The 21,263-nt window shown below is 52.4% G+C and overlaps 1 protein-coding gene across 1 annotated transcript; it reads right to left on the bottom strand.

Moving 5' to 3' along the window:
• Positions 1 to 7,780: 7,780 nt before the first annotated feature.
• SLC4A1 (solute carrier family 4 member 1 (Diego blood group)) lies at positions 7,781 to 19,517 on the bottom strand. The gene is made up of 18 exons (XM_065909409.1): positions 19,452 to 19,517; positions 19,074 to 19,138; positions 18,042 to 18,222; positions 17,814 to 17,949; positions 17,270 to 17,393; positions 17,035 to 17,116; positions 16,669 to 16,865; positions 15,991 to 16,201; positions 15,566 to 15,772; positions 15,269 to 15,417; positions 14,960 to 15,154; positions 13,687 to 13,860; positions 13,156 to 13,245; positions 12,482 to 12,648; positions 11,738 to 11,991; positions 10,528 to 10,697; positions 10,260 to 10,436; positions 7,781 to 9,577 (listed from the first exon to the last, which is right to left on the bottom strand). Exons 3-18 carry the CDS (start codon positions 18,193 to 18,195, stop codon positions 9,497 to 9,499), a joined length of 2,568 nt encoding a protein of 855 aa, XP_065765481.1. The 5' UTR covers positions 18,196 to 18,222; positions 19,074 to 19,138; positions 19,452 to 19,517; the 3' UTR covers positions 7,781 to 9,496.
• Positions 19,518 to 21,263: the final 1,746 nt, after the last annotated feature.

Raw genomic sequence — 21,263 nt, 5'->3', positions numbered from 1 at the left:
GGGGGACTTCCCTGGTGGTCCAGGGGCTAAGACTGCTCCAAATGCAGGGGGGTCCAGGGTCCCATCCCTGGTCTGGGAGCTATAATAGATCCCACATGCTACAATTCAGAGTTCTCATTTTGCAACTAAGATCCAGCAAACCCAAATACATAAATATTTTTAAAAAACAAAACAATTGCCTCCCCCTCTCCCAGCGGTTAGGCTCTCATAAAATAATTTCTCCTAAGGGCAAGCCTGTTAAAAAGAAAGGAATGCTCTAGGATATTTCAGAATGGTTCCTTTCCCCTCCCCGTGTCAGAAGCATGAGAGGATTTTTCTCTGATATTCACTGTGAGGACCTGGTAGAGCCCTTGAATATAAAACTCACAAAAGTTTGGGTCCCACTATAACTGGGTTCCCTTGGAGTTTTCAACTCCCAGACATGTCTACACTAAACTTCCAGCAATTTGTCAATCACAGTTCAGGTTTTCCTTCTGACATTGGTTCCAGTGCAGGTTTCTGCTTAGGTAAATTGCGATTCTCTGTATCTGCCTGTCTGTCCTTCCAATTTTTGGGGTGGGGGGGTCCACAATGGTTTGCCTTGTGACCTTACTTCTCTAGCAGATCAAAAAATTGTTGGTTTTTCATTTGTTCTCTTTACTTGTTTTTAGGACAGAATGAAGATTTCTAGTCTTTTTATATGCTGTACCATAAACCAGAAGTCCTCTACTTCTTTTTGTTGTTCTTTTGTTTTTTCCTTTTGTTTTCTCCTTTGCTACGCTATTTAATTCATTATTTTCCCCAATATGTAAAACATTAAGTTTACTGTCTTAATCATTTGTAAGTGTGTACTTTAGTGATATTAAATATATTCATAATATTGCACTACTATTACTACCATTTACCTTTATAACTCTTCATTGTGTAAAACAAACTCTATACCCATTCAACAATTACTCCTTATTCCTCCTCCCTCAATTTCTGGCAACCATCATTCCACTTTCAGCCTCTATGATTTTTTTTAAAGCATTAAACCTGTATGTGCGTCAAGAAGCAACAGTTAGAACCAGACGTGGAACAACAGCCTGGTTCAAAACTGGGAAAGGAGTGCAAGGCTGTATATTGTCACCCACTTTTTTAACTTATATGCAGAGTACAACATGCAAAATGCTGAGCTGGATGAATCACAAGCTGAAATCAAGATGGCTGGAAGAAATATCAACAACCTCAGATATGCAGATGATACTACTCTAATGATAGAAAATGAAGAGGATGTAAAGAGCCTCTTGATGAGGATGAAAGACGTGAGTGAAAAAGTTGTCTTGAAACTCAACATTTTTTTTTTTTTGAAACTCAACATTTAAAAATGAAGATGATGGCATTCGTTCCCATCACTTCATGGCAAATAGATGGGGAAACAATGGAAACAGTGACAGACTTTATTTTCTTGGATTCCAAAATCACTGCAGGTGGCGATTGTAGCCATTAGATTAAAAGATGCTTGTTCCTTGGAAAGAAAGATATGACAAACCTAGACAGCATATTAAAAAGCAGAGATATCACTTACTGACAAAGGTCTGTCTAGTCAAAGCTATGGTTTTTCCAGTAGTCATGTTATGGACGTGAGAGCTGGACCATAAAGACGACTGAATGCTGAAGAACTGATGTTTTTGAACTGTGGTGTTGGAGAAGACTTTTGAGAGTCCCTTGGACTGCAAGGAGATCAAACCAGTCAATCCTAAAGGAAATCAGCCCAGAATATCCATTGGAAGATCTGTTGCTGAAGCTGAAGCTCCAATACTTTGGCTACCTGTTGGGAAGAGCTGACTCACTAGAAAAGACCCTGATGCTGGGAAACATTAAAGGCAAAAGGAGAGGGGGGTGTGACAGAGGATGGGATGATTAGGTAGTATCACTGACTCAATGGACATGAGTTTAAGCAAACTGCAGGAGATAATGAAGGACAGAGGAGCCTAGCATGCTACAGTCTCTGAGGTCACAAAGAGTCAGACAGAATTTAGTTACTGAAGAACATCAACAAAACTAGAGTTCACATATAAATAATCTGGAGGGAAATAGTCTAAATTATTAACAGTGGTTACTGGAGGAGGGTATTGGAGGCTTTTATTCTCAATGTTAAATAGTTCGGTAATTTTAAATGTTTCATGATATGCATGTGTTAGGGGAAGCACACTGATTGAAACCGCCCACCCTGGTCAGGCACCATAGTAACCATTTGCATGAGTTGTTTTACAACAGGAGGTCCTGGTAAGAAACACAGAACTAATAAGCCTCCACCAACTGGAAGAGTTCAGGAAAGGTCAAAAGGAGACACCACATGTCCGACAACCTCCCAGAATCCTCTCTAGCATCCATCTTGGCCAAACAAGGCGTGCACCACGAGGAAGGACTCTGAGTCAGAATGATTGGCTAAAGACAACCTGGAAACTAATCCCATCACCATAAAACCCAAGACTGCAAGCCATGTGGCAGAGCTGTTCTCCTGGGTTCCTTTACCCTAGAGCTCTCCACCGGGGCACCCTTTCCCAATAAAATTTCTTGCTTTGTCAGCAATGTGTCTCCTCGGACGATTCATTTCCGAGTGTTAGACAAGAGCCCAGTTTTGGGGCCTGGAAGGGGTCCCCCTTCCTGCAACACATGTGTTAATTTTGAAATTTGAAAATATAAATGTGCCCGCAAATGTGTCCTCCCAGCCTGCAAAACATTCTCTGGTCCACTTCAGAAAAACGGGAGCTCTCTGCCTGTTCCATCTTGCTAAGCTCCCAGACCATGGCTTCTACCTCCTGCTTCTCTTGCTTGTCAGCCCTTCCTTCCTCACCTCCTGTCACCTGGCTTTGGGCCCAGGTGCCTGGGAAAGAAACAATTTTTTGAGGTCACCATGTGGCCTGCCAGCCCAGCAGGCTTTCCACCACGTGACTTGACTTTGTTGAGCAAATTTCACCCACTATCTTCAGATTATGTCTCAGTGTTTTCCATTCTCCAGACTCTTATTCTCTCAAGATATTTCCCCTCTCTCATCTCTGGCCCAGCTCTTACTTTTTCTCAGCAGTCAGAGTAAATGTTTCCAGGTAGCCTTTCCAAACCCCTGTCTCCTCTGCTGTGGAGGAGATTCCCTGTAGAATACAGATCACTCTTGAACCCTGACTCCATATGGACCGGAAGTCCTATGAGCGTTGGGATGGCATCCACCTGCTTCTGCTATTGACTCACCCACATGGAAAGATTCCCAGTTTACCTCTTTGCAGGCAACTCCTCCTGGATATAGCTCACAAGTAAATCACTTTAATCATGTCATCCTCAGTTCTAGAACCTGCAATGACTCCCTAGTGCCTACTGAATCAAATCCAAACTCTTCCTCTTGTGTATATTTAATTACATCAAAATTAAAGACTTCTGTTCAATGAGGTGGACAAAGTTAAGAGAGAGATGACAAAATGGGAAAATATATTTGCAAGGTCCAAAACTAACAAAGGATAGACTCTTTCAGATCTCCTGCAAATCAACCTCCAAAAAGGCATCAGTAGAAATATAACACAATGATATAAAAAGACTGTTTATGTAAGAGGAAATGTGAAAGACTAAATGTCAAGTGCAGAGATGCTCAAACTCTTTAGTGAGTGACCAGACAAATGCAAATAAAACAACAATGAGATAATACCTCAGTCAGGGTAGGAAAAATCAGACAGCTGGATAACATCAATCATATGGGACTATAGGAATTTTCTGCTCTGTGTGTGGGAGTGTGCACTGGAGCAGACACTGAGGAGAAAAATATGTCTGTACTTAGTCAAAAGGAGACATATATTTACAGCTTATGACCTAGCAAGTCCACTTCTAGCTTCTACGTATTTAACCCAGAGAGGTTCTCACTGAATCCATAGGTGAGCAGGGCTGAGGGTGTGCACTGAAGCACTGCTTGTTGCAGGGGAGTTGGGTGCAGTTGGAGATCCCTCCCTGGGATAGTGGAGAGGCCAAAGTGGGGGGTAGCTCCCACAGCGATGAAAACACCTCAGTGTTCACAGGCAACCTGACTGGATCTTAAAACCATAGGGCTGGCTGAAAGGAGGACCAACAGAACAGGCCTAGAACACAGTGCTGGTCATGTATAGAGATCAGTTCAGTTCAGTCGCTCAGGTGTGCCCGACTCTGCGACCCCATGGACTGCAGCACACGAGGCTTCCCTGTCCATCTCAGCCTTGTTTAACTCAATGAAACTATGAACCATGCCACATAGGGCCACTCAAGACGGACGGGTCATGGTGGAGAGTTCTGACTAAACGTTCTGACACCACTGGAGTCAGGGGAATGGCAACGGTCCACTGGAGAAGGGAATGGCAAACCACTTCAGTGTTCTTGCCTTGAGAACCCCATCAACAGTGATGTATAGAGATACACACACTGTATGGTCAGGCCACTCAACACTCAAGGCTGTTTTCTTGCCTTGTGTACATCCCCTGCCGGACCAGTGCCTGCTTCACTTGCACCCTACTCACATGATTGACCTTCCTACGTACTTGCCCCAGGGCCCAGTTAGTGATAGCTTATCAAAAAGGTGGTGAGGGGCATGCCTCTCTACTGGTTTCCCTGGTAACTAATGACAGACCAGATGTCAATTCCCCCCACAACTGGCAATCTCCTCTTCCCCATTGGAACAAAGACTGCAGCCAAGTCCTGCCTACTGTCCGCTATACATGGTAGGTGTTGCTCTAGGACTTTGCTTCAGACGTGTAAGCTCCCCCATCCATTAAACCACTGATGTCCCTATTGCTGACTCCAGACTCTTTCCTTAGACTTGAAGCTGGGGTAGCACAGCATTTGTTGCCCAGTGGGGTGAAGCCCAACACACATATACACACACACTCACACACTCACCCCAAACCAACTGAAAACAGACATTCTGAGAAATCTGGTTCTGGATTGGATAAAGATGATGGTGGTGCAGTTGGGCAAGAAAATGTATAATGTTGGGGGTATGCATAGCTGAAAAATATAGGGGTAAAATGGCACAATGTATGAAAGTTACTTTCTAGTGGTTCAGCAGAGGGGAAAAAGATGAAACAAATGTGTTGTAGGCAGGGATTTAAGCAAGATTTTAAGGTAAAATCTTGATAAGTTTTGAATCTGAGAGATGAATATATGGGGGGTTGTTGTATTATTGTCTCTATTTTTGTGTATGCAGTAAAAATTTCATAGTAAAACAAAATAGCATCAATTTCGATATATATTTTCAAGACTATGTTCACCTAGTCCTTGGCATTTCAGGGGTTATGACTCTGCTTCCAGTGCAGGAGACGCAGTTTTAACCCCTGGTCAGGGAACTAAGATCCCACATGCGGCGAGGCACACGAGTAGGGAATCCATGTGCTCCAATGAAGATTATTTGTGCTGCAACTAAAACCCAACACAGCCATAAAAATAAACAAACATTAATTAAAAAAAAAAAAAACCTGCCATGGTTTCCTTTTATTTTTTTAAGTAGAAAATGAAGACAAAGGGGAAAGAAGGACAGAAGAGAGAAAACAAAGAGTGATCAATGAAAATCCCATTTGTCCTCAGGAGGATAATTAACTTTTTGCACCTAAAGTCCAATAGAAGGAGGAGGACTTCCCTGGTGGTCCTGTGGTTAACAATCTGCCTGCTAGATCCCCGGTCTGGCATGGTCCCACATGCCTCGGGGCAACTCAGCCCCTGAGTCCTAGAGCCCATGGTCTGAAACAAGAGAAGCCACTACAATAAGCCCTCACACCACAGCTAGAGAACAGCCCCTCCACTCGCTGCAAGTAGAGAAAGCCTGCACACAGCCATGAAGACCCAACACAGCCAAAAACAAACAATTAAAAAAAAAAAACAAAAGAAAGAAATTGATACCGCCTATTGAACTGAACTGATACCTCTACCACTATGGCATTTTAATTACTTCTATCTAAGCCTCTCCCCTTCCTTCCTGTGTCCACCTTACTTTTCCACCTGGCTGTCACCATGATGGCCACATCACCATATGCCTCCCTTAGAAACAGGAATGCCCTTCTGCTTACAGAGCGCCAGCACTGAGCTAGGACTCACTGGTGTGTGATCTCAATTCATCCTCTCAGTAACATTGTTGAGTGAGGTCAGTCCCGTTTCCTGGTCTCCATTTTACAGATGCAGAAAACTGAGCCCAGGAATGTGGTTCTTAGCTGGAATTTCAAACAGCTTGGTCTCAGATGCTCAGGATCCCTTGACTAAACCAAGGAGATCCAACTGATTCTTCATCATCATCATTATTTTTGAATGAATGAATGTGAAGTCACTTAGTTGTGTCCGACTCTTTGCGACCCCATGGACTGTAGCCTACCAGGCTCCTCCCTCCATGGGATTTTCCAGGCAAGAGTAGTGGAGTGGGCTGCCATTTCCTTCTCCAGAGGATCTTCCCAACCCAGGGATGGAACCTGGGTCTCCCGCATTGCAGACAGACCCTTTACCATCTGAACCACCAGGGAAGCCCATTATTTTTAGGGCCTGCCTAATAGTCCATTATATTGCTGTAACTCCCTGTAATTTACTAACAGCCCTCCTAACAGTCCTGCAAGGAATATTTTTGGGTATAAAGCTTCTGGTTTCTGTGGCATTATTCCCTTACCAGGAGTGGGTGAGGGTTAGGTTATTTTGTGTTCACACAGTAGACCTCATTATGGCAGTTAATTCACGGTTGAGGTAGTTTTCCTGAGAGGAAGTGCAGGCATGGGGGCAGGGCATCTGTGACAGAGAGAGGGCAGGAAATGTAGGGGGTGGGTGGGGGGTGAGGTCTCAAGCCAGGCAGGAAGTTGGATCCTGATTGATTTCTGTGGTCTTCACGTTGTGGGGGTGGATCTCTGGCCAGCCCCAGGGACTGGGCAGGCCTGTGGGACCTGAAGCTGCTGTGTGTTGGAGCGGAGTGCCTGTGATCACTATCCCTGGGGTCACGGCAGCTCTCTGGCCCTTTGGCGTCTGCCCTGGCCAGCCTGGGAGGGGTCAGCTGGGGATAGGCAGCATGTAAATATAGATCTGGGGAAGGAAGCCAGGCGGCCCAACCCTGCGCTGACCTCTCTTGGGAAGGTTGGAGGGCTGCGGGGGTGGGGGTGGGGAGGGATTATGTCCTGGCATCTTCCTCTCTGGGGATGGGCAACCCCTGACCCAGCAGCCCCCTGGAATTGCTGGAAGTGGCTGGGGGAGGGGAGGGGACAGGGCCTCCAAGGGGATCACAGTAGGGGGGGCTGGTGAGAAGGTGGTCAAGAGATGCTGTTCTTCTGTGACCCATGGCAAATTGCGTTTTCTCTCTGGCAATTTTTTTTCTTTTTATTTATTTGGATGCTCTGGGTCTCGTTGTGACATGTGGGATCTAGTTCTCTGACCAGGGGTCAAACTGGACCCCCTGTATTGGGAGCAAGGAGTCTTGGCCACTAGACCACCAGGGAGGTCCCTCTCTGGCAATTTCCCTTAGAGGTGCTGTCCAGCCTGATGAGTCCCAGCCAGGAGGTAACTGGCCCAAAGGGACGTGGGGTTCACTGTGCAAGGGGCAGGGGGCAAGGCCCCTGGAAAGCCCCTCTCCCCACCTCCATGGGTCTTGCTTATTTTGCAGAGGCGGGCTATCGGGGCATAAACTTGTCTTCCTTTGCTCTCCCACTCCCTCACTGGGTGCTGGCCCTCCCCACCAGCCCTGCCTCTCCCCCTCCTCCTCCCCCAGCCTGGCCTGCCTTGCCCCCCCACCTCCCCGCCCCCCCCAACCTCCACCCTCCCCCCTCCTCCCAGGGCCACAGCCCTGCCCCAGCTCCACACCATACATTTCTTGTCTGACTAATCCAGCCCAGACTCCTGGGACCCCCCCCCCCCCACAACTTTGGGAGGGGAATTCCAGCACAGCCCTCACTCTACCATATATGTATTTATTAGTAAAACCTATTTCCCACCTTCAAGGGGAAGGATATTAGCAGAGTGACTTTTTCCACTTGGCAGTGATCAAGGAGCAAAAGGTGGGGACAGGGACATCCCATTCAGAATAACAAGATCAGTGGCTAACTGCCGAACTCCTGCTTAGGGGTCTGTGCTAAGCAACCACTTTACAGGCACTGTCTCCTTTAATCCTGATTGTGATCCTACAAAGTGGGTACCATTATCATCCCCATTTTACAGATGAGAAAATTGAGGCATAGAACAGTGAAGTGGTGACAAGCAGCTATCAGTCTTCAAGAGGTACCCGAGAGTCCTCTCTCAGCCTCCTTTCTTTTCTGTCACACCCCGATCCCCAGTTTCAACCATCTCTCACTGCTTCCAGTTCTTTCAACTCTTTTTACATTTTTCTTTTGTAAAAAAAATATATATATATTTTGCCCATATTTTGCAGCCACCACTGTCTCCTACCCCAGTTGGTCGAATTGGGATTCTCCCCAAGGTTTGGTTTAAGTGGAGTTGAGGACAATCAGGGTATGCGTATATGCGTGTGCATGTGCGTAGGTGAAGTACAATGAAAGCTCTGAGAATATACAAGGTATAAATTACAAACCTCCCTCTGTCCCCCTTCCCATCTCCTCCCTGTCTTCCCATCCTCCCCTCACCCCCCTCCAAATCAAAAAGACTGTACACTCCCAGGGCAAGTTCTTGTCTCAGTCACCTCTGTGGCCACAGGGTCCAGGGCCTTTGGCACATGTTTGTGGAATGAATGAATGAGTGAATGAATGAGAGCATGGGAGAGAGAGCAAGCACTTAGGAGTCCTGAGTCTCAGCCCTGACTTTGTCCTCACCTGATCCTTGCCGTTACCAGGATACCTCCTCTGCCCGGAGGAAGAGGGTCCCAGTACAAACAGAGAAGGGGAAGAGAGGGACCAGCAGGCACATCTCTAAGCCTGGAAAGGTGGGTGACTGGAGTAGACACTGGCCTCAGAGGTCAAATTCCAGCTGCATGGCTCAGGAGCTAGGTAACCTTGGGCAGGCTTGAAGAGTGATGACTATTGTCTAATAGTCTGTTCAGATTTTACAGAGCCCTTTTTTCACATTTATCTTTGGTCCTCAGAAACCATCCTGTAATGTGGGTAGGATTATCAATATACCCATTTTACAGATAAGGAAGCAGAGGCTGGAGAGATCCAGGGACTTTCCCAAGGTCATATAGCAAGGAGGAATTTGAATCCCCACCCCCGCACCAACTCCCACCTTGTTACTGCCCCTGTCTGTGCCTTGAGGAGGTAGGACTAAGATTTCAGTCTTCCAGGCCGGGACCCTCAAGTAGCAGTGTGGCCCAGGAGGGGCTGCTCAGCGAATCCCCTACTTTGGGCCCCACTGGTCATTTCCATCCAGAAAAGCCAGTCTACCCTTCATGCAAAGCTTCCTAGACACCCCTTCCTTCCCCCACCCATGTCCCCGGGACCTCCACTGCTGCCCAGTGGGCAACTGGGAGTCCATGGGGTGCCCAGGAACTTCTGCGTTTCCTGGGAGAACGGGGAAGTGAAATGGTGGAGGGGGCTCTAGGGCCCGGGCTCTCCCCTCATACAGGCATGACCACCTCATCATATTCATCCTGACCATTCTGCTCATCTAAGATCGGTTTGACATCGTCGGCATCCAGCTGTGGGAAGAAGCAAGGACAGAGGGTGAGTGGCTGAGGGGCCACGTGAGCCCTCCCCACTGCACGGAGGCACTTCTGGAGTCAGCAGAGCCTGTCTCTCTCTGAACCTGGGTCGTCTCCCATCCTGTCCTTTCGTCCCCTAGGGATGGTCTAGATGAGGGGTTTCCTTAGGGTTAGGAACGCCCGGGAATCTGGTCCCTGGTGGGGGAGGGCCTCCAGAAGGCAGGCAGGAGGCCCCTTCATGTGGGCAGTGCCGTGGTGACCTGTGTCTCGTCGTGGAAGCATTCTGTTGGAGCAGTGACTAGACAGATGGTTTGGAAGACCAAGGGCTAGCCGCTCAGTGGTCAGGACAGTTCACAAGCAACACATCCCACGAGCCTCTTAGCCCTCTCACCAGCCCTGTCACTGTTCTCCTCTTTCCAGGTGAGGACGCTTGAGGTACAGAGTAACAAGACCACTTGCTCCAGGCCACCGACCAGGACGTGGCGGGGCCAGGACGAGGAGGCAGGGCTGGATACCCAGACATTGATCATGGTGCTCTTCTGCCTTCTCTAGTTCCCAGACCCCTCCTCCCACATTCTCCCAGCACCACAGGTGACCTCTCTCTGCCCCCTGCCCTGGAGTGGTGCCCTCTGGTCAGAGGAAATAGGTGAGGGGGATAGGGCTGGGAGCAGAGACTCACAAACTTGAGCTCCATGTCCTGGAAGATGAGTGGTAGCAGGAAGCGGCGTAGGGGCACCGTGAGGATGAGGATAAAGGGGAGGGCCAGCGAGATTTGTTTGATGCTCCTTACTACCCACAGTATCACCAGGCAGACAATCTGGATGATCGTGAACATGTGCATGCGCCAGGTTTTCACCTGTGGGCAGAGGCTGGGGTCATCGCCTGCCTGGCCTGGGCACCCAGACCCCCCACCCCACCCCAACCTGGGATCAGAGACGGCCGCGTACCCTCATGGCGTAGGGCACATCTGGGTAGTGCTTGCGCGGCTTCAACAAAAGCAGGATGCGGTCAAACAACTGGATGCCACTGAGGGATGTGACCCCCATGTAGAGGAAGATGCCGAAGAGCACCGCCAGGGGGATGTGGCGGAGGATGGGTCCCATGAGGATGGACACACCTGCGGGAAGAACCACGCACTGTTAGCCCCCAAGGATCAAGGATAGGCACCAGCAGGGGCTGAGGAACGAAATCATAGGGACTATATAGAACTCCTTCTGTAGATCCTCTTTTTTTTTTTTTTTTTGGCCATGCCACATGGCTTGTAAGATCTCAGTTCCTCTACCAGGGACTTGAGCCCGAGCCCACAGCCATGAGAGTGCCAAGTCCAAATCACTGAATGACCAGAGAAGTCCCTGGATCCTCTTGATAGATGTTATCCCCATTTTACAGGTGAGGAAACAGATGCAGAGAGGTGAAGCAACTTACCTGAGGATACACACTCCTGCCTGCCTGATGTCATAGCCTACGCCTTTAATCGAGGGAGTCACAGAGGTCAGAGAAGCCCACCTTTCCTCTTACCCCAGTCCAGAATGCCTCCATCACCCTCCACCTACCCAAATCCCAGCTCTCCTCCAGCTAACATCAACTTCGCCTCTTTCAGGAAGCTTCCCTGGCCTCTCCAACAGTGACCATGGTGCTGCCCACACACGGAGCCCGTTGGACTGTGGGCTGATCCAGAGCTCAGATCCCTGAGCCTCTTGTCTTCACCTCACCCATCCCCTGCTCCAGGAGCCCTGCTGTTTGTATCAGTCACAGAGGGGCTGGGCCGGGGAGACCTCGGGCATCTAATGAACCCTCTCATGGTGCAGACAGGGAAACTTGAGGCCCAGAGATGAGATGGGATGCCTGGTCAGCAGTCAGTCAGGGCTGGAATCACAGTTCACTGAACTGTTGGAGAAGCTCTGACTACAGGGTCTTGTCTAGAGAAAGTTCCAGCAAGTGGTCCCCCCATGTGCCCTGCACAGATGCCCATCATCTCAGTGCCTGGGGTACTTCCTCCAGAATTCTCTCATGTGAATAACTGATGCTGGGGAGATGTGGGCAGTGGGTGTTTGGGGAGACCTAGCTGCAGGGCCAGGGCTGGAGGGACACTGGATGCTAAGAGGCAGAACCAGCGGGTGGTGGAAAGTTTGGAGAGTGTGGCCAGTCTTCACTCACCCACGAGCACGGCAACCAGAAGTCCACTGATCCGCTGCTCCTTGACTCCCTGAATCTGGGATGCAGCCCCTGGAGTGCTGTCCTTGGTCATGACAGTGAGGGCATTGGCGTGGGTGACAGAGCGCACAGTGGTGGCGCTGAGCCAGGGCATCCCAAAGATGGCGGCCACCCCACCCATGCCCATGATCAGCAGCAGGTCCAGGTGGAAGCCAGAGCCCTTGACCATCTTGCGCTCCGGTTTGCTGATGATCAGCCTGGGGGTGCAGAAGGTCAGGAGTAAGCAGGGCTCCCCTTCACCCCAACCCCCTTCACCCCTCTTTTCTTCCCCAGACTTGGGTCTCTCTACTTTAGTTGGTCCTTCTTTGCCCTTCTCCCTTGGAGTTCCATGCTCCGCCCCTCAACCCCCACCCATCTTGACAGTAGACACTCTAAGAGCAGAAATGTCTTCTTCATCGCCTAGAACACCCAGCAGCAGTTCTACTCGGAAACTGAAGAAGCGTACACTTCAGAGAACCTCACCGGTACAGGCCCTTTCCAAGATCTAGCACCTAATTTTACAGTTTTCATTTTATATTCTTTTTCTTAAAAAGCACCCCTCAAATAATGTCATGTCAGGTCCCACAAAATCTGAACCAGCCCCTGCCTGCCCGTCATTCCTCTGAGCGCTTAGTCCCTTGCCTGCTGGGAGCTTGTCCCTTTCTCTGCCTCGGACCCTCCCAGGCCCCATCCCACCCTGGCTCTTACGTGGTGATCTGGGACTCAAGGAAGATGAGGATAAAGACCAGCAGGGCAGGCAGGGCAGAGGCAAACATCATCCAGATGGGAAATTCGACATGTATGCCTAGTGGGTGGATAAGCCAGTCTCGCTCCGCGGGGTTAGATACAGCGAGGCCTTCAGGTACACTGAGTTTCTGTGGGAGGAGAATGCTGGTGAGAACACTCGGGGGCAGGAGGATGGGGAAAGGTGGGGACTGAAGGAGCCAGGGTCCTGGGCACTTGGGAACTTACTTATATTGAGCATCTACTTTGTACTCCATAACTGCACTAGGCCCTGTATATACATTTTCTCATTCCCTACTTTATGGATTAGCAAACAGGATCAGAGAAGTTATGCAGCTGGCTCTGCATCGCACCGCTATTTGGTGGCAAAACTGAGACTCGTACTCAGGACAGCCTGGTCTCCAAAGCAGATTCTTTCCTATAGCCCTGGATTAAGGAGTAAAAGGAGGCCACCTGACCCAGGCCTTTGCTGCAGCCAGAGGGGTCCTGAGGGGCTGTCGGAAGAACATGGGGCTCCCAGAGGAGGCAGGAATGGGGGAGGGGTAGTTCTAGCTGGCTTCCAGTGTGGGAAGGCAGTTTAGGGGAAGGGGCATGCTGGGAGAATGAAATAAGGTGGTGGGGTGAGGAGAGAGGGTCACCTGGGTGTAGGTGTCTTGGACGAGGGCATCCACCATGACCATGATCAGGATAGAGATAGGAACCCCGAAGTCCCCAATGATCCGTCGCAGCTGAGGGCAGGTGGAGGGGCCAGCGGTCAGTGCCCAGTGGCTTCCCACCTCCCACATTCCACGTGGCCCCACTCCTGCCCCATCTTCACCAGGAGGCGCCCACTCTTCTCAGGGGGTCCATCAACATCTGATAACCTGTCCTGCGCCTCTACATACCTACCTCCTTTCTTGTCCCCCTGGCCCCGCCGCACCCCAGCCCCACAGCTTTTCCACCCCCCTTCAAAGAACTATCCTTGGTTCCCCACTTGGGTCCTCAGCCTGGATGTGCTGAGAAAGAAATTGTCTCAAGGGTAAAATCCTAAGTGATGAGGGGGCCAGCGGGGCTTGGAATTAGAAATGGGAATCTAGGGTAAGAAGGGGAAATGATGGCACTGGGAAAGCTGAGGCCTTGGAGTTGGATGGGGCAGCAAAGGCAAGGACAGGTGGGGAGGGTGTGCTGACCTTGCCAGGGAAGTAGGAGCTGTTCTTGAACTTGCGCAGCATCATGGCGAGGAAGAAGGTGCCAGCCATGAGCACGAGAGAGAGCAGGGCTGTGTTGGGCAGGGCGGCCTGAGGTTTCGGTATTGTCAGCACATCCTGTTGATAGTTCTTCTGCAGTGGATGTTCCTGGAAGATCTGTAACAGAAAACCAAAGCATCCTGTTCCTTCCCATCCAGCCATCCTCCAACCATCATTTATCTATCCATCATCCATCCATGCATCTCTGTATTCACCATTTATCTCTCTATTCAGCATCCATTCACCAACCCATCATGCATCTACCTATCTTATTCCTTAATTGTCGTGTAAACAGAGAGGCAATGGGATTCCACAGCTTGGTTTTCAGGACTGAGGACCAAGCTAGGCTTGGGTGGGGTAGACCATGTAGGAAATGAGTGTGTGTGTGTGTATACATGCATGCAGGGCCTGGGAGCCATGAGAAGGCTGGAGGGCAGGAAACAAGTGCCAAGGAAGTTTCCAAAGAGACTTGGGCTCCAAAGACTTGGAAACAGAAATACGCATCAACCAGCAGAATCAGGGGCAGATGTACAGTATTCACCCTTCCTCCATATAAAATGCAGACCCAGAGGTAGGCATAGTTCAAGGTAATAGAGATGAGGAGGCAGGGCACATGCTCTGCAGGCCCTGTGTCTTAAGGGCAACAACAGGAGGGGGAGCGGCGGGTTGGGGCTTCAGAGCCTCCAGGACCTCTGCTACCATGCCATGCCTACTCGTTCCCAAATGCAGTCTCACACACATGAAAGTGAAAGTGCTAAGTCGCAGCCAACTCTTTGTGACCTCATGGACTGTAACCCACCAGGCTCCTTTGTCCATGAAATTCTCTAGGTAGGAATACTAGAATGGGTTGCCATTCCCTTCTCCAGGGGATCTTCCGAACCCAGGAATCAAACCTGAATCTCCTGCATTGCAGGCAAATTCATCACCATCTGAGCCACCAGGGAAGCCCATTAGTCACTCTATGTGATTATACACATGGGCCTTTGCACGCAGAAGGGCCCTCTCATGCACAGTCTTGGAGAAAATACCAGCCCACAGACAGCTGGTGTCAACATGTATGTGGTCACAGTCACATTCCGTGAAAACATGGCCACATAAATGCCAAACAGACACTAGTGCAATGACACCCACAGACACATAGCTTGGGCACAGTCACACACACACACAGACACACACACATGGACGCGCACGCCTCTAACACTCCTGCAGCCCTCACCGTGACCAGCTTGTAGAAGGTCTCATAGATGAAGATGAGGGAGATGAGGAAGGAGAAAATCTCCTGGGTGTAGCGGGAGATGAAGCGGACCAGAAAGCTGCCCTCGAAGGCCACCACCAACACCACCAGCAGGATGAGCCAGAAGCCAATCCACACACGGCCCACAATGTACTCCAGGTTGTTAGTCTGGCAGAACTGTAGGGTGGTCAGAGGGAGCTGGGGTCAGATACATGGGCCCAGGCACCATGCATTAAGCAGGTGGGGCCGGGGGCCAGTTACAGGGTCACAGTGGGGCCAGAATAGAGTTACCGAGTAGAAGGCTTCCTCAAACACAAGCAGGGGTCCCGAGAAGCCCAACACGAGCAGGGGCTGAGCCCCCAGCAGGGAAAAGATGATGCCCTGCAATGCAGTGGAGAGGAGCAGTTCTGACACTCCCATCATGTTCTGGGTCTTGTCTCCTGTGGGAGGAGGTGTGGTCAAGGTCAAGATCATTTCACGGGTAAGCTGATGTAGGGGCCCAGAGTGTCAGATCAGGGCAAAATTGGGGATGATACGTAGGCCAGAGGGTCAGAGGTGAGGGTTAGTGGGACACATGGAGGTACTGACCCAGGAGGCCGCCGAAGGTGATGGCGGGGGTCAGAGCGGCGAAGTAGATGAAGATGATGGCAGACAGGACCTGGGGGCTCAAGGCATCTGTGATGTCACTCAGGTAGTGGGGGTAGCGGCGCCGGATGTCACGCACCAGTCCCCCGAAGAGACTGCCTGTCCGCTTCAGAGGGTCTTCTGGGGTGTCCCCTGGACCTTTCCTCACGTCTGTAGTGGAGGGCAGGACCATGGTCACAGAGGATTGAAGGGGGAGGTGAGGGGAGAGGGGAATCGAGGAGGACATGCCTGATGGGAATGGGGTCATCCGGGAGGCTGGGAGGGATGAGGACAGGGAGGGGGAGCCAGGGGCTCACAGGGGCTCACAGGGCCGTGCTGGGGGTCTGGGGGCTCAAAAAAACTTGGGCTGGGCAGGGCAGGGCAGGTACCTAGGTCCTTGAAGAGACTGGGGTCGGGCTTGGCAGGGCTGGGCAGGTAGCGCCTTCTCAGCAGCTCTTTCTGCACAGGCACCAGACTGAGCAGGGCCTTCTCAGAGGGGGCATCCAAGGGAGGCAGCACCAGACTGCAGTCAAGGAAGCCCTCCAGGGATTGAACCAGCGTCTCCTTGCTCTGGGCCAGGTATGCCTCATTCCAGAACACCTAGGGGCAGGAGAGAAGGTCAGAGCTACTAGGACCTGCTGGATAGAAGGACCCAGGAGGCCACATCCAAAGCTTCTGGGGATCAGAATCCTTTCACCCAGCTCCTGCCAGCTAGGATCTGTTTTTCCTGCCCTGTCCTTCCATCCATCCACCCTCTACTGAGAAAGGGCAGACAGGGCCCTGAGTGGGGAAAGCAGAAAGAACTAAAGTGAACCAAGTGGCTTGTAGCAGACCAGATGGAACAAGAGCAGACCAGATCAGACCTAACCAGGTAGAACCAAGACACAGTGGGCCAGGCTAAACCAGGCCCGATCAGGCAGGGCTAGGCCAGAACACAGGCCTGGATCCCCATGGCCAGACAGAATAGATCCAACTGAACGGGCCAGACTCGTGACGTTAAAGTAAGCCGGGCCTCCCCTGCCACCCAGGGCCCCCCGCTCCCCCGGCCCTCGCCGGTCCCTCCTCACCCTCTCTGACATGAGGGTGGCGGCAGCTCGGCCCAGCTGGGTGTAGTCAAGGTTGGGGCTGTCAGGTCCCAGCAACACAATGAGAAAGCGCACAGGCACTGCCGGCTCCTCCGACCCCTCTGGCTTTGGCTCCGGCTCCATCGGCTCCTTCAGCCTCACGAAGCCCAGCACCGGCCGCTTCAGGAAGCTGGCACGGCCTGGTGGGTGGATGAAGTGAGGTGCTGAGGCCTGTGGGGGAGGTGGGGGGCACGGGGGCAGGGCGCGAACAGTGCTGGTGGGGTCCAGGCTTACGGAGGGGCTGTGCCAGGGCAGGAGGCGGAAGAAGGGAGTGTGCAGGGATGAGGGAAGGGGCCCACTGCCACTTACCCACTAGCATCAGGGTGGCCTCCCAGTCCTGGGGACTCTTTCCCAGAATTTCAGATGCGTGCCCTCCCGTGCTACCCTCTCCCTGTTGGGAGGAGGTGGTGAGGGGAGTCCTCGGCCACTGCGGACCCTAGACACCCGAGCGTCCCACCCCCGATCCCCCACCCGCTCTCCTTTAGAACCACGTTCAGGTTGAGGGCCTTCCGGGTCTCCTCACATGCCCTCGGCACAGCCTCACCTGTCCACAGAAGAGCTCTGTCTCCAGGGACGGATGCTGTGGGAGCAGAGCCTCCAAAGCATCCCCAGACTGTGTCACGACCACAGGCTTCACACCCCCCAGGGCCTCCATGTCGCTGGCGTGGCTGCAGGACACACAGTGGACATGGGCTGAGAAGGCTGCTCAGGCCACGCTGTTTGCAGAGTGGAGACTGGGACTCGCCAGCGGCCAGACTAGAGAGGCCCGGGGGTGGAAGGAGAATCGGCCTCCTCGGAAGGACGTTGTGGTTATAAGCGGGTGGCTTCAGTCTGGACTGGCTAGGTAGAGCCAGAAGAATGGATGGAGGGAGGGACTTTGAGAGTCTGTCCTCCTGGGGACCATTGGCCCCCAAAACTAAGCATGGAGATATGGTCACCGCCTGAGAGGTGTCAGAGGCAGGAGCCATGGTGAAAGAAAAGTGCGACCCAGCCTGGTGGGGAGGGGCTCCTGGGCAGAGCTTGGGGCAGGCGGGCTAGGGAGGTATGCCCTGTGGGCATGGGGTCCAGGGCCCAGCAGGCAGGGGCACCTGTGTTTCAGCAGCAGGACCCGGAGCAGATTTCTTCGATCGTCTGGCTGGATCTGCCCCTCGAAGATAAACCTGTCCAGCAGCTGTTCGGCCACCTCGGTCAGGGATTTCCCCGGCAGATCCAGAAGGACAGTACCTGCAGGCAGTGGAGGGGTGAGCTGGCTGGCCCTGCCCCCACCCCCTCCCCTCAGCGGGCTTTACATGCAGGGCAGCAGAGGGTTCACCTACCCTTGGTGAAGGCTTTCTGCAGCTCCAAGAGGCTCCAGAAGTTGAGATAAGGCAGGTGGGGGCGGCCCCAGATCCCATCTTTGCCCAGGTTCTCCTCCAGCCCCACCCAGCGTGCTGTTTCCATCCATTGTGTCTCTTGGTTCTTTTCATCCATCACCAGTTCCCGCAGTTCCACGTACACCTGCGGCCCCACAGGCTTGAATTAGTCCCTCAGGCCCAGGGCAGGGCTGTGGGGGGGACTGGCAGCCCAGGGTACGGTGGGCACTTCGCAGGCCCTGAGGGGTGTCTGTCAGAGGCCCAGGGTCCTGGGGCACTCAGGACCGAGCCTAAGCTCAGAGGGAACCATCAGAGGGGCTACAACCTGGGGGTATAGAGTGAGATGTGACACGTGGGGAGATGCTTGAGGGTCCCCCACCTCTGCTTCTGTCCCCCAACTTCCTGACCAGGCCCCTGCCCCATTTCAGAGGCATTTGAAGATACTCAAAAGGGGTGCTAGAGTGGGCATGGGAGAGGAGCGGAAAGCCTTGGGAGTCACTGGGTCTGTCTCTTGCCTCTAATGTTTCTGCGTGGGCTCGGCATGCCCTTGGGTTTCCGTGAGAAGGGGCCCACTCCCAGGGGCCTAGCTGAGGGCAGACCCAATTTCCTAACTGGCTACACAGGCTGGTGCCCAGCAATGACATGGGGGGCCTGGGGAGGGAAATCTGGGTTGAGGAAAGCATGCATGTAATTCTGTGCTTCTCCAGGGGCACCTGACAGCCCGGCCCCAGCCAGCGGACCTGGGGGCTCAGACCTCCAGCAGTCAGTTTACCTCTGTCCAGGGAGCTCCCCATGAGTGCAAGGAGGCCCAGGTCGCCCCCTTCACCGGGAGATGTCCTCTTCTACCTATTTCCCAGGATGCCCGTTCCTTCTCTGTTTGTGGAGTCTCCCCATCCCAAAGCTGTAGCTCTCCCTCCGTCCCTCCCCTCCCCTGGGAGAATGATGGGTCCCAAGAACAGCACAGGAAAGAAGGTTGGGGGACGCTGGGGTGCTCACCTTGTGGGTTTCTGGGTATTTCGATGTGGTGTGGTAGTCTGTGTCTGTCGGCTGGGTGACCCGAGCTGAAAACCCCAAAGCCAGTTAGCGATGCCCCCAGACAATCCCCCCAAGACCCTCCTGCCCCATCCCCATGAGATGCGGAGACCACACAGGATGATGCCTCTCTCCTTCTCGTTGGCCCTGGCTGGGACCCTGTCTGCTCCTGGCCCAGACTGGCGCTGTCACTCGCCATCTGAGCCCTGTGGAGGACCCCTGGGGCTCATCCCCCCCGCGCTGACAGGAGGGTCATCTCCAAGGGGATTGGGGAGTCCTAAACAGCAGTTCTCTTCCCTCTCCTGCTACCTTCTGGGACCAGATTCCCTTCTTATTTCCCACCTGCCTCAACAATCTCACTGGCCCAGCAGCTTCTCACCACCTCCAAGCAGAGCTCTGGGAGCCAGGGTGGGGGCTGCCTTTATATTGGCCCCCACAACCCCCCAGCCCTCATTTCCCAGAGGGGCCTCTTATCTCCTATATCAATTGCCAGCACTTAAGTCCAGTTGACAGTAAACAGGTCCCCTCCCAGGGCTCCCCAACCAAGACCTTGGACAAGCCCAGGAAGGTTTCCTCATGTCTCTCTGCCCTGAGGGTCCCTGTAGCCCCCCATTTCTCAGGACTTCTGGACTTCCAAACAGAACAATGTTCTCAGAACAGGCCCAGCACCTTGTCCCAGAAGATGGATGGGTACAAATGGCATGGGGGCTCATGTCCTCGTTCCAGACAGGGCTGACTGCCCGCTCACAAATCTACGGGGCACAGTAATGGGTGACTGGTCCTGCCCCCCCACCGGCCCCAGTCACCCCCTGTGATCATTTCAAACAAAAGTGTTTATCCTTCAATCAGCCAGGATTGCGGGAGAACTGGCCCTGGGGCTGTGCCGGTGGAGTGGGGGAAGAAGGCAAAGACAAGCTCCCCACCTGTCAATGATGGGGTTCAGCAGCTCATCCCAACAGGAGGGCGGGAGATGGGCTCACCTTCTGCCTCCTCCTCCTGAATTGTGTCACCTTCTGCCTCTTCCACTGTGATCGTGATGGATTCATGGTCTTCATATTCCTCTTGGTCTAGAATCTCCTCCAGTTTATCTTCATACTCCTGTGAGAAGCTGCTATCAGGCTCTGAAGGTGGGAGTCCAGGGCTGGGTCCCCAGAGCCCCCAGGTGTGAACCCTGCAGACACCACCAAAGACTCACCTCTGGGTCCCCCATGGTGCTGTCCTGATTGTTCAATTGTCTGCGGTGATCTGAGCCCCCAGCATAACCCGGGCTTGGAGTTCCTGTGGTGGGTAGGCGGGATGGTACAGGCTGGGTGAGGCACGGGACAACCTGGGGTCTCCCCTTCGTCTCCCCAGGGGGCTGCATTTGATCGAAGTGGGATCCCGAGTGTTAGGAGACGAGGAGGGGGCGGGGGAATGGTTAGAGGAAAGAAGTGTAAGTGGGGGGTTGAGGGGAGGAGCTGGGTTTGCAGGGGTGAGGGCAGGTGTGCAGGGGATGCAGACAGTACAGTGCAGGCAAGATGAAACTTGGCTGGCATCAACCTAAGGGTGTTTGGGAGGATGGGGGTTGTTCTTCAAATAAAATCCTTCCTCCATCCACCAGTCCTCACCTGACTTCCTTTTCTGCCCCTCCCCAGGAATCAGCTAACTTCAGGAGATGACCTGCCCCTCTTTCAGGGAGCTTAGCTGAGAGTCTCCACAAAACACCGTCTTCTTCCAGAAATGGCTGCTTCTTGCTGGGCACAGGGCTGTGGTATCCTTAGGAGTGGCTCACAGGCCCTGGATGATGTGGCCTTGCTTCTCTCCCCTACTCCATCTTGAACTCCATCTCTTGCTCTCTCAACACCTATTCCACTGGCCTGCTTACCAAGCCCTTTCCTGCCCTAGGGCCTTTGCACCTGCTTTGTCCATGTCCTGGATGTCCTTCCCCCGACTTTAGCCCTTCCCACCCCACACGCCAGCTCTTCAGATTCCCTTCCTGACCCCCTTAACAATCACTAACCCAGTCTGTTATTTTCTGGTTTCTTGATTCATTTATGTATATATGGTCTGAGTATTAGTCATTTAGTTGTGTCATTCTCTTTGCGACTCCATGGACTGTAACCCACCAGTTCCCTCGGTCCATAGCGTTCTCTAGGCAAGAAGACTGGAGTGGGT

Source organism: Muntiacus reevesi, chromosome 18 (genome assembly GCF_963930625.1).
Source record: "Muntiacus reevesi chromosome 18, mMunRee1.1, whole genome shotgun sequence".
Lineage (NCBI taxonomy): Eukaryota > Metazoa > Chordata > Mammalia > Artiodactyla > Cervidae > Muntiacus > Muntiacus reevesi.
Note: the sequence above shows the minus strand (reverse complement) of the source record. Positions and strands in the feature narration are given on the sequence as shown.

Bases quoted from the DNA above. Each gene is read 5' to 3' on its own strand.
- SLC4A1 (XM_065909409.1), bottom strand. From the start codon at position 18,195: ATGGATGAAAAGAACCAAGAGACACAATGGATGGAAACAGCACGCTGG. The intron at 17,117-17,269 runs GTGAGGCTGTGC...TCCTCCCAACAG, and splicing joins CAGAGCTCTTCTGTGGACAG to GGAGAGGGTAGCACGGGAGG. The intron at 9,578-10,259 runs GTGAGTCTCTGC...TTCTTCCCACAG, and splicing joins AGGACATGGAGCTCAAGTTT to CTGGATGCCGACGATGTCAA.